We start from the raw sequence: 12,577 nt of genomic DNA, 5'->3' as shown, positions 1-12,577 counted from the left end.
TGAAATGAACCTCTGGCTGCTTATCTGCTGCCTCTGGGAACTCGAAGAATTCGTTTCTAGGAGGAAATAATGAGAAAACTACATATCATGTTAGCATTTGGTGGGGTAAATCTGTTTCTTGCCATGACCACAGTTAAGCCTAATGCTCATGGATTCCCCCTATGCAACATCAGGTGGCAGTTCAAGAGCATCTCATTTCAGACCCATTGTCTCTTAATTAGTGTTTTATTCAGATAATTGTTAAAGTATCATGGAATTCCAAAACTTACCCAAAACTTGATGTATGAGATAAAAATAGGATGTAGTTATATGCTTTATCCGAGCCCAAGTTGCTATGCTTGGTACAAAAGTAAAGGAATGAAATTCTGTCACCTTGCTGTGCAGGTGTTAGATGAGATTGCTTAACTATTTCTTGTAATCCTTAAAGCAATAACATGTTCTTTTGAGAGATCCTATTGCTTTGTCCTTAGGCAGCAGGGAAAATTCAGCACAAGTCTGTTCTGCTGAGATAGCTCAGGTGCCGGGAGAACTCAAATCCCACTCTTACTTATTTTTTGTGTCTACATATTTCTTTCAGAAAATCCTCAGGGTTTTCTTTTGTTGCATCTTTCTTTCACAGATAGAGTCCAAATTTCCCTATTTATACAACACTGTTCAACCTGGTCTCATGGGTTGTTGAATATGAAGATGAATATGCTGGACATGTCCCCTGCCCTCTGTAATGCTCAGTTATTAAAGAACAAAGAGCAGGATATTGGAGAATGCATCACTCTGAGACATGAGCTTTCACATCCACTTTATTTAAACTTCAATTCCTTTGCTTCCCAAGTTGGTTGTTTAGACCAGTGCTTTGTTTGCAGGCTACATCTGCTGTGGTTTTTATACACCTTTATTTTCTTAGGCTGAGCCCGGAAATCTTCATGAAGCGACCGGTGGTGGAAGGGAATCGCTGGCGGCTGGACTGCATCCTCAAGAGGAAAGCAGTAAGTGAGCTCCAGCTGCACCCTTCACCCTGCACCCACCCAGCCAGGGGCTCATACTGGGGCTGCAGCCCTTCCACCATTCATTTTGGTAGAGAGTTAAAGCCTCACATCAGATGGCCTTGGAAAAGCACATGTTTTCATTTGTTCCCCTCGTTTGGATTTGGAAGAGCTCAGAGGCAGAAGGTTAGATCCCCTGATTGCCCCAGGTTTGGGTCACAGCCTTGCTTAACACTGGTGCTAAAAAGAGCTTGCCCATATCAGCAGTGAGTCACAAGGTTTGTTCCCGTGCTTGGACTCTTGCTGTAGTAGAAGGACAGAATTCCATGCATTCCATGGACACAGACTTTAAACTAAAAGGGGGCAGGTTTAGGTTAGCTATTAGGAAGAAATTCTTCCCTGTGAGGGTGGTGAGGCCCTGGCACAGGTTGCCTGAGAAATTGTGGCTGCCCCATCCCTGGAATTGTTCAAGGCTGGGTTGAATGGTGCTTTGAGCAACGTGGTCTAGTGGAAGGTGTCCCTGCTCATGGCTGGAGGTGGAAGAAGATGGCCTTGAAGTTCCCTTCCAACCCAAACAATTCTGTGATTTTGTGACATGCTGAAATAGTCTTTGGCTCTTTCCCCTTTCAAGCCAGTTGTCATCACAGTCCTCACTCCTTCACATACCTAGATAAAAAATGAGAGCTTTGTTGATTTGGAATTACTCTTATTTTCTGGCAAAAATAAACTGGCCACAAGGCATCACTCACTCAAAGGAGGAACTTGGCTTCTTTTTGTCACATTGACATGGATTTTCTTATGACCATAAAAACACTGTGGTAAGGTGAGTGAGGTCAGTCCCTGGAAATGCTTGCTCTGTCACTTGTGGTGTTCCTTTGACTCAACAGGGCAGTCAGCAAGCTGTTGTCATGGTGTAGGGCTGAGGCTGTCCTTGCTGTGTGTGCAGCGTTGCCTTGGACTCCCCTGGGTGCAGTGGAGAGCAGAATATCATCCACAATTTGGAGATTGCCTTAGCTCTTAGAGCAGCTTTATGGGAATAGACATTCAAAGTTTAGGTTCCAAGTTTAAGCTGGCAAACTCTAGTGCAAGCTGTTAATCCATGCTGATTTATGGGAAGTGGAGGTGTCCCAGTGTGTGACCAGTATTTGCCAAGGTTTGGCAGGCACTTGGCACATTTGAAAGTGCTTTAACAAGAAAAACCCTGCCATGGGTACGATGCTGGTCACAAAAAGCACCATGTTTTTAGCTGCTCAGTGTGGAACACACTGTTCAGTGTGTTCCAGGAGCTTGTTGAGCTCCACCAGCAGAAAGAACCTCTTTGCTGGTGTTGAGTTGGTGACAGCCCCTTCAGGAGGAGGATGTCTGTATGACCTCGCTGCTCGTGTCATCCTGCAATGACATTTAACTATGGGCAACCCTCAGGGCAGCACGAAGCAGCAGAACACTGAACTTTAATGGATGAACATGATTGGAGTGAATCATGCTTGCAAAATCTACCTCAAAGGGTGTATAAAAGGAGCTGCTGTAGGAATCACCTGTGGATGGGCCTTGGAATAGCTCAGACAAAAACATCAAAACCCACACAAACCCAGCTACTGAGCCCTTCTCAAAAAGCTGGAGAGCTTTCCCAAGCAGGCAGGTCCTACCAGGCTGTGGGGTCCCCATGTAGGATCTGGAAGAGCATAACAAAGAACAAGTAACCTTAGTCAGCATTTCCATCAGCAGACACAACACATTTACTGCCTCTTAGCTTTTCCTCCCTTTGGAAACAGACACTATCCGTTGATGTGCCTGCATTTTGTGTGTTCTTTTTTATTTCTGACAGCAACAAGGAGTGAGAATTTTTGTTATGCTGTACAAAGAGGTGGAGCTTGCCCTGGGGATCAACAGTGAATACAGCAAGCGGACGCTCATGCACCTCCATCCAAACATCAAGGTAATTGCACAGGGCTGTGTGGAGAGTGTTTGCATTCAATTGTTCTTGGTGGCTGGTGCTGACCCCGGTGTCTTTGGGTGGGAACTTCAGGTTCAGGAGTGTTTCCCTCCATTGCAGTGTGTCTGACAAGGCACACCCATGTGGTGATGCCACATCTGGCAACTTCATTTCTTTAGATTCTGATGGACCATAAAATTGCTTAGTTTAGATTTGCCAAAACAACTGCTCACCTTAATTCGCATGAAGTGTATTTCATGTGACCAGTTAATGGGGTTACATCAAATTGAAAATTACAAATTGAGAGTGTTGTCTCATTTCAGCATTTCTGCTCAAATGTAAATGATGAGAGTCCACACTGGATGTTAACATTCTCACCACAGAAGAACAGCATTGCACTGTCCTCTGCTGTTACACTGCTGTTCTGGCACCAAGCAGAATATCAGTTGTGGCAGGCAAACCAGTAGATAAGGCTAGATCCAGTCTCTTAGAGACACATACACCTTAATGAGCAGTAAGATACTTGTTATGCTAGAATAATTGATTTATTTTCACTTGATCAGTTGTCACAGCGAAAGGAAGCATCTGTTCATCATCTTTGTAGCAAAACTGGACAATACACATGAGTTGTGTCACAGGTTTTGGGAGCAGCCAGGTGAAACTTGGTTGCTTTTTCTCCAGGAGACTGATCTAGTGGCTCTAACATCTTAAATAAAACTCTGAGCTTAGATACAGAAATTAGGGTTCCATAGACACTTGTCAAAAAGAAATTCCTAAACAAATACCAAACAACTTGATTTTAAGTTGGGGCGGGGGGGGGAAGGCCCAGCTTCTCATTTCACTTGTGTGGTGGCAACAACCAAAGAAGTGACTCAGATCACCAATATGTTGTTTTCTTTCAGAGCAGGCTCTGTGTTTGAAAGCTCAGCTATTACAGCTCAAATGAAGCAGTTTCATTGACTATGGTCCTCTTATGAAGCTGTTGTAAGGGTGACCTATCCCAGCATCAGTAATCATTGCTGCTTGGGATTCCTGCATCCTGGGGAAACACCTGGCTGCCATGTGGCTGACACCAGCTATGGGGAAATTGAGTAGCTTCAGTAATTAAGCAGTGGATGCATCCAGTAACAACTCCAGCATTTCCCCATCACCCCAAACAGCCAAAAAAGGCTGACCAGCTCTCTGCCTGGAAGGATTTAAACTTGACAACGATGCTGAGCTCGAGTGCTGGTTTCCTCACAGGTGATGAGGCACCCGGACCACGTGTCCTCCTCCGTGTACCTGTGGGCCCACCACGAGAAGCTGGTGATCGTGGACCAGTCCGTGGCGTTCGTGGGCGGCATTGACCTGGCGTACGGGCGCTGGGACGACGACGAGCACCGCCTGACCGATGTGGGCAGCGTCAAGCGTGCCGCCGCCGTCAAGTCGGTGTCCACCGCCAACCTGGCGGTAAGTGTGTTGTGGTGGTGGTGGTGGATGCAACCCTCTCCAAGAGCCAGTGGGTAGGAGCCACGAGAGCACCAGCACACACACATACACATACAACGCAGCTTGGCAGTGAAGACATGGGAGGGTCCAGGCATGGAGTTCCAACGTGCTTTAATGCAGGGCAATGCTGAAGGAGTCCAGGGGCCAAAGACAAAGGAGGGTCCAAGGTATAAATACAGGGAAAGAGGGGGTGGAGAAGAGCATCAGGGATCCAATGGTCTGAGGGCTCAGGGGCGGTACAGAGGGAAGGGACCAGTAGGAAATGCCAGGGTGGATGGGTGGGGTTACACAAACCAATGGGAAAACAGGGAAGGGAGAACTCACTAGAATATTAACATATAAAGGTAAAAGGGGTAGGGAAGGCCAATGAGAAACACAGAATAGGGACAAATTAACATAGTGCTGCAGAGCACCATGGGAGAAGCCTCTTTCTTCACCCTATTCTATGGGGAATGCCCAGAGCCAATGGTGCATCTCTCCAGGGTATTGTCATTGCCTGTTCCCCAGTAGGTTTCTGGGCCTGCACATAAGTGGGCAGGGTCCAGCTGGTGGCCATGGTCAGCCATGGCAGGTCTGGAGGGGTGAATTGGCTGTGTTCTCTTCTGAGTATAGGGTTGGGTTTTGGAGCTTTAATGACAAATAAGTGATGAGAGGAAGGATCTAAGAGTGAAATTACTCTTTAGGTCTAGGTGCTGACAAGGGCTTGCTAGGGCACAGAAATAAGAGAGCTGGATTTCCACTGGAGCTTGGAACAGCAGCCACAATTTGAAGTCTTAAAATCTTAGAATCTTAGAATGGTTTGGGTTGGAAAGGACCTTAAAGATCATGTTGTTCCAATCTCCATCATGGGCAGGGACACCTTCCAGTAGAGCAGGTTGCTCCATGTCATGTCCAGTCTGGCCTTGAACACTTCAGGGATGGGGCATCCACAGCTTCTCTGGGAACCTCTCTTTTCTTAACAAAACTTAGAAATGCAGAGTAAGCACTTGCAGAGTGCTCTGAAATGTTGTTTGTTTGTGCCCTTAGCAGCTGCCTTGTTTGCTGAGCTCTCTGCTAACCTGGATCTGTATGCAACCACATATCTCTAAAAATTTGAGAGGTCTAGGTTGATGAGAATTTCAAGGGGAGTAATAATCCAGAGTAAATTTATGGATCCAAATGCTGCTAATAGGCTTTCCTAGTGAGTACCTCCTCAGTACAGACTCTCCCCAGAAAGCATGCCTAGTTTCCACTGAAGTGTGTTTGTCACAGAGCAAAATTTGGCTTGTGGTTGTTTCTGACCACTGATCTGCACAAGAATCTGTAATTAAAGGGGAAGTTCTTCTTACCTGACCTGCAGCCATGTCTTGTGTCTTTTAAGGCTGCAGCAGAGTCGACTGAACGTGTCCCACTGCAGCCTCAAGGTCTGGCCCCAGAGAGCCACTTGTTCGAGAGAAATGCTGATGATGCCCCAGACACATCAAAGATGAAAGGAGTAGGAAAACCCAAAAAGTTTTCAAGGTTCAGCATTTACAAGCACCTGCACAAGCATGGCATGCACCATGCTGACAGCGTCAGCAGCATCGACAGTGAGTCAAGTAAGTGATGTTCAGCTAAATAATGTATATAAAGGATGTGTGGAGGTGGATGGGTGGGTGTATGTGCACGTTCACGTGATTTCTAGGGCAATGTGTTCTTTGTATGGAAGGAAAGTTGACAGGTTACCTAACTATCATAATAATAGCTGTGTGCAGCCAACATGTAAATTTGTGTCACTGCAAAACAGAGAAGGAAGGTTTTACACAGATTTTTTATTTAGCTAATTAGCAATTTTCATGAGCCATCAGATGATGTGATACAGTGTATGTGATTCTTAATGTTTGTATTGTTGGAAAGTGTTTGTTCCTTAAAGGGAGAATTGAATCTTTCGTTTTTCAACTTGGATTTATTATAACAAGCAAATAATTTCTGAATGAGATTATCCCCTCTCATAAACTAGTGTTAAAAGCTAGGTTTTAAATAAGTTCACTTAAATGGAAATATTCCAAATTTACCCACTTACGAGAGAGGAAAGTCTGTTCAACAGTTGAATGTTTAAATGCAGCTTTTAATTCCTGACATTAAAGATAACTTCAGTGCTAAAATTACAAGGATCAGCTTGGCAATTGTTCCAGAATGAAATCCTTCCTGAAAGTCCTCAGCTTCTGAAGATGGAGGAACTTACTGGAATTTCCATCCCTCCCTGATGATCTTTCTCTTGTCTTTGGCTCCTTATGGGGGTCTTGGTTGCAGTCAGCTCAGGACAGAGCCATGGCTTTGTACTTCATTACAACTGTTCGGGTTAAAACCAGCTGGGTCCTGAATTAGGTCCTTTGCCTGGCAGCCACTTTTAGTTCCAGCAAACTGACGTGTGGTTTGAGTTCCTGTCTGCCAGGTGTCTTCAGACAGGAGCAGGCACCAGGGTGCAGAGGTGGACGTGTGTTTTTGCCATGAATAGAGCATCTTGACTTTCTGCAGGTTACACTAACCCCACTAGGAGCCCGCCGAATATAATCCAGAGTTTAAGGCCCCATCTGAAAATGTTCCATCACCACAGTGAATCCAAACAGGGGCTCGCTGAGCCTCGGGAGGGTAAGTGGAGGAAGGCAGAGCTGTGGACCCCTTCAGGCTTTAGCTGCTGATGTTTTTGCATTATAACTATGGTAAGAGTGAGGCTGGGTGCCAGGATCAGCCTTCGCTTCTTGTTGTTCTCCCAGCATCCTTATCCCTCCTCTGTGGGCATCCTGGCAGAAGAGCCTTCTCCAGAAACTACAAATGCTGCAGCATAAATAAATAAGAATTAAAAACCCCCAAACAACAACAACAAACTAAAATCAAACAAATGAGCAAACAAAAAATTGCAATAAAGACAGCAGGGAACAGTTGCAGAAATAATTCTGATTCTGGTATGCGATGATTTCAGCAGCTCTCATCCTGTAAAGGAAAGAGCTGTTACTGGAACTGGGAAGTTCTGTATTGGAATATTTTTAAAGTAAGCCTGATGCAGGAAGACATGCAAACAGAGAGAGGAAGCAGCAGAGTGGCTGCTGCCAGTCCTATGTTTGGACAAAGACTAGGGTCCCCTCTTTTGCTTCTAATTAAAACCAAGGAAAGCACACTCAATTGAAACAGGAGTTGGGTGGATGTGAGCACTGAGCTGTTCCCATCTCTGGACTGGTGTTGGAAGGGCCTATCCCAGTCTGGTACCTTTCCAAGAAGGCTTTGGGTTCAGGAATTAAGTGAGGAGCAGTTCTTCAGCATCATCCTCTTGCAAACATCTTCCTCTAAGGCATTAATTGCCAATTATAGAATATTGGTTACAAAGTAGTGGCAGGCAACAAAGCACTTCCATGTCTTTGTGGAGACAATGTGCAGTCTCCCCTGTGGCCATTCATGCTCACTCATGAGTCACCGTGCAGTCATCAGAGCGTGGCACACGGAGCGTGTGTTGGCCTGTGTCCCACTCATTCCCATTCCCACCCAGGCATGTTGAGTCAGTGATTCCCCAGCTCCACCTGGACTCTCACTAGAGGCTGGAGTTTCCCAAGGCAGCTGTGGTGCAAACCTGCTGCATGGCATTTCTGGCATGGCTTGGCTCAGCTCGGCTCGGTGGGGTCACAGCAGCGCTGGCAGGGCTTGCTTTGTGTCCCCTGGTCTTGTGCTGCTGCCAGTGACTGTGTTTTGTGTGTTTTGCTGACTGTTGAAAGTTGGTTTTTCTGTGTGCTAAGGGGTTTTGTGGTTACCTGGTGGTGTGGTTGGGTTAGGAGGAGGTTTCTGCTCGTGGCGTTGCTGTATAATTACTGCATTAATATTTGGTGTCACAGATGCAGGCTGCTCTCACAGTCAGGAAATAACACCAGGTAACTGTTTATGGTCTAGGCCAACATTTTTGGATTTTTTAAGAGCCTGGAAAAAGAGTTCACTGCACCAAAGTATGTGCTCTGGAAAAGGGATCCTGTTAGGAGGGAACATCCCTACGTACAATATTTCAGGCCATTTTTAATCAACATGAATTTGGAATTCAGGATCCATTTGTTCAACATGTAAAATTGTATCAAAAATACACTGCTATTTGGAAAAAAACAAAATTATACTAAGAAAACCCACAATACTTCATGAGGGAACATAAACATCTCATTCTAGATAATAAATACTACTTCTATTAGAGGAGATACACCCTGCTAGAGAGGCAAAATAATAAACTCTCTAGCAGAGAAGATGGAATTAGTTCGCTATTAATGTAAAATATATGAAGTACATGATATATACATGATCTACCATATGGAAATATTTAGGTTTTATTGAACTGGGGAAAGGCAAATGGTTATAGGGTGATGTAGTCCAAGATAAAATTCAGCATCTGCTTTTCATTTCCATAACAGACTCCTATTTATAACCTCTTCTGATTGTACAAGAAATACTAAAATAGGGAAGAAAAAATACTGACATACATCCCTTGAAAGTAACAGGAGGACTAGGGAGAAACCAGCTTCAGCTGCTTGGGACTGGCAGGTCCCACCAGTGCTGTTCCATGGCTGTGAGTCTCTCACTGCTGTGTGCAATGGATGGCCATGACTTTGGAGCATGTTTTTGTTTTGTTTGCCTGGGACAGATAAAGGATCCATCCGTAGCCTGAAGACAGGTGTTGGAGAGCTGCTTGGGGAAACCAGGTTCTGGCACGGAAAAGACTACTGCAACTTTGTCTTTAAAGACTGGGTTCAACTCGACAAGCCTTTTGCTGGTGAGTGGGAGCCTTTGCATTCCCCAGACTTTCTTCTGTACCTTTTTGATCTCAGATCTTATTTTTCCTGCCTCCAAGCCAGAGGTAACAAGGCTGGTTTGGTGTGGTTGCTAGGAAAAAGCAGCAAAACTCCTTTTGAGGGATTTTAGGGCTAATTATGCTGTTGCAGTCCAAGTCATCTGCCTTGGGGGTGCTTGGTGCCAGAAACCTCAGTCTGAGGAGGGGGATGCTGTGCTTTTCCATACTCATGTCCTTTGTCTGAGGAAGTTCAGCTGTGCTCCCCTGTCCCACAGACTTCATTGACAGATACACCACGCCCAGGATGCCCTGGCACGACATCTCCTCCGTGGTGCACGGCAGAGCCGCGCGCGACGTCGCCCGGCACTTCATCCAGCGCTGGAACTTCACCAAGGTGGGTGTGGGTGTCACTGCTGGGGGCATGGAGATAAGCACAGCCTTGCCTCATCCCCCTGCCCTCTGCAGGCATCTGTTATATTTCCTTGTGTTGTTTGATATGTTGCAAGCATTTTTTCTTTATCTGTTTTTCCCTCACCGCTGTGCAGATTATGAAACCCAAATACCGGTCCCTGTCCTACCCATTCCTGTTGCCAAAATCCCAGCAAACTGCTAACGAGTTGAAGTATCAGGTGCCCGATGCTGTTCCTGCCACAGTCCAGGTGGGTGTTGGTCTCCTGCTCACATACTCCTCAGAGGGCTTGTTCTGCATCCTCCCAGGAAGTCTGAATGCCTGACAGACCCTCTGCAGAACTTGAATTATAAGATGCAAAACTCATCTCTAATTCAACTCATAGATTAGGTGACCAGATCCTTAATCACAGTAGAATAATGCAGCTCTTTTAAGTAGAGAGGCATTAATTTATATTTCCACCTTTGAGGTAAGGGGACTGAAGTGTCTGCAGTACTCAAGTGGTGGGAACACTGTGACTTTGCACAGCCATGTGGTTTAATAGTTTGTTTTCTGCTGCTCTTCATCGAACACCTAACATTTGGGCTTTATGATTCAAGAAGGCCTGATGCATTGAGGTTACCCACTGAGTATTTATCTCAGATCTTAGAGCAGTCTGCCAGGCCCTGATGCCTCGCTCAGACGGGTGGTGGTCAGTGAGAGCCAGAGTTAAGTGGAGTCTTGGGGCTGGAGTCTTGCTTTCTGCCTTGAGCTTCATCTGCACTTTATTATGCAGTCCTGCACCCCTGTGGCTCCTCTGCAGTTCCACACAGTCAGCCCACAATCTGATTTGTGACAATCAGTCTCACAGTCAGAATTGCCAAGATACCTCTGTTTAAGAGCCCAGTTTGATCTGTCAAGTGCACCTACTTGAATACTGCTGTTACCCAGCAGAAATAGGAACTTGTTGAAGAGTACAAAGTCAAAATAGTTATGCTGAAGCAGCAAAACCATTGTGTGTGGATGAAAAATGTATGAAGTAAGAGCAGTTAGACCAAAACCAGGAAAAATGCATGACTTTGCTCTTTGTAAGGAGTGGTCTTCCCAGACGACAGCACTGCTTGGGGAAGCTTAGTGAAATAAGATGCTTTTTTCTGGGTTTGAGGGTTGCCAGGGCATTGTCTGCTCCTCTCTGTGTGGTGGGAGGGATGGGCAGCACAGGGATCTTGTGTCAGGGTTCTGGGGTGTTTTACATCAGCCTCCAAAGCAAGACTCCCAGCTTGCTGGGAAGTAGTTTCCTTCAGGCATCATCCTGTTCCCTGTGGTTCTAAATGACTCCTTGTCTGTATCTGATGCCAGCTTTTTGGGAAATCTTGTTCTCATGGAATTGATGGGGCTTGTGTCCCCTGAGCACACTTTAACCACAAGATAAGCCACAACTTCTAAATCACAGGGTTTGCTGTAGCAAAAAGTTAAGCTCTACTGATTACAGAACTGGAAGCATTTCCCAAAGGAGAAATTAAACTGAGAAAAACCTAGATGCAGCTTCTCTTCAGTCCAGCTGCAGAGCTGCTGGCTCAGGGCATCAGGCCGTGGGAGAGGAGGATGGAGCTCAAACGGTGACTGCGGAATCCGCAGACTCCGGTGCTGAGTGATGGGTGAGCAGTTGGAAAACCAGCCTGGCCACCACATTGCAGAGGCATTGCAAATAACTGATACATCCAGGAAATGAGGAGCTGCTCTCAATGATGCCATAAACAGCAAAAAGAGAGCAGGTTTGTCTTGTAAATTATTCACTTGAAACTACCTTGCTCATTTCTTATTTATGCATCTGTCAAAACAGCCCTGCATGTAGACAGATAAATAAACCTACGTGATATTAGGGTGCAAATGTGTTGTCCTGAAATCTACCAACCTTCCCAGTAAGAGGGAAAACTGGTGGGGAAGAGCATTTGTAGTGCCAAGCCTGGTGGAATCAGTGAGGGGGGCTCCTCTGCCCAGGCTGGGGCACCCTGCCTGGGTGCAGGTCCCCAGGCTGCTTCAGCTGGGTTATGATTTCTGGGTGACCTCCTCAAGCTCCAAGGCAGGGATTTGCAGGCACATAGTAAAATGTTTACTGTCTCCTCCCTAATATCCACACTGGCCTGGTTTCCCTTGGTCCCCAGGTGACACAAGTGCCCTGAGCATCCCTGAAGTCCCACAGTGAATCTGAAAGTGACAGTCTCTCCTCCTGATGGAGGTTTCAGATTTGGCTGCTGTAGGAAGTGGGGACAGGGGAGGACACCTGTGGCCTGGATCTGAACTTCCCATCCTGGTTGCCTTTTTCTGGAGCTCCCAGGGGGTCCATCAGGGCATCCCTGTATGATTCCTCCTTTTCTGCAGGGACAGAAATATCCACCACTTGCCTGTCCAGTTTATTCATTTTGGAGCAGAGGGTTCAGGTGCTCGCATCTCCTCTCAGTGGTACAGTTCTGCACAGAAATAAGCAGATATACTAAAATCTTTTACCAACTTTTTATCCAGAAAAACTACAGCAATATTCTTGTTCTTCTTAGTATTGAATCCTTTGGCTGGCCAGCAGCCAATCCTGTTATCTCCATTTGAGTTCTGTGTAGGGATTTTATCGGCAGAAGTTACTGCCCCAAGGTAAAATCCAGCATCCCAGGACTGTCCTTGCCTGTGAGGTGATTGAGGAAAGCCTGGCTGTTAGGTTTCTTGTTTCTGACCTTGTTTGCAAGGGGTAGATCAGAGGAGGGAAAACACAAAGGATCCTTGGAGATTGCAATGTTGCTGCAAGCCCACACCATTGACCTGTCAGCAGCAGATTCCAACCTCATTGTACCATCTGGTTTTGCTCTCCTCTGTGAGAGGAGAGGAGTGGGAAAGCATTTCTGGGAGGATAGAGCACTGACAAGGGCTTTCCCCTGGGCAGGGAGGATGAATGCAGTGTGTGTGGGAAACACTGTGGAGGTACAGGCTGGGAAGGAGGAAAAGCAGTCTGGCATGCTCTC

The 12,577-nt window shown here is 46.1% G+C and overlaps 1 protein-coding gene across 2 annotated transcripts in view; it reads left to right on the top strand.

Moving 5' to 3' along the window:
* Nucleotides 1-12,577, top strand: part of PLD1 (phospholipase D1) — a 62,149-nt gene that overhangs the window by 31,832 nt on the left and 17,740 nt on the right. Inside the window, exons 12-19 of one of the 2 annotated variants that reach the window (XM_053986238.1) lie at nucleotides 902-983; nucleotides 2,806-2,916; nucleotides 4,156-4,362; nucleotides 5,762-5,978; nucleotides 6,898-7,011; nucleotides 9,032-9,160; nucleotides 9,454-9,572; nucleotides 9,724-9,837. In XM_053986238.1, the coding sequence (XP_053842213.1) occupies nucleotides 902-983; nucleotides 2,806-2,916; nucleotides 4,156-4,362; nucleotides 5,762-5,978; nucleotides 6,898-7,011; nucleotides 9,032-9,160; nucleotides 9,454-9,572; nucleotides 9,724-9,837 (1,093 nt within the window). The remainder of the gene's footprint in view (nucleotides 1-901; nucleotides 984-2,805; nucleotides 2,917-4,155; nucleotides 4,363-5,761; nucleotides 5,979-6,897; nucleotides 7,012-9,031; nucleotides 9,161-9,453; nucleotides 9,573-9,723; nucleotides 9,838-12,577) is intronic. The other variant, XM_053986239.1, reaches the window with a different exon arrangement.

Source organism: Vidua macroura, chromosome 10 (genome assembly GCF_024509145.1).
Source record: "Vidua macroura isolate BioBank_ID:100142 chromosome 10, ASM2450914v1, whole genome shotgun sequence".
Taxonomy (NCBI): Eukaryota; Metazoa; Chordata; class Aves; order Passeriformes; family Viduidae; genus Vidua; species Vidua macroura.
Note: the sequence above shows the minus strand (reverse complement) of the source record. Positions and strands in the feature narration are given on the sequence as shown.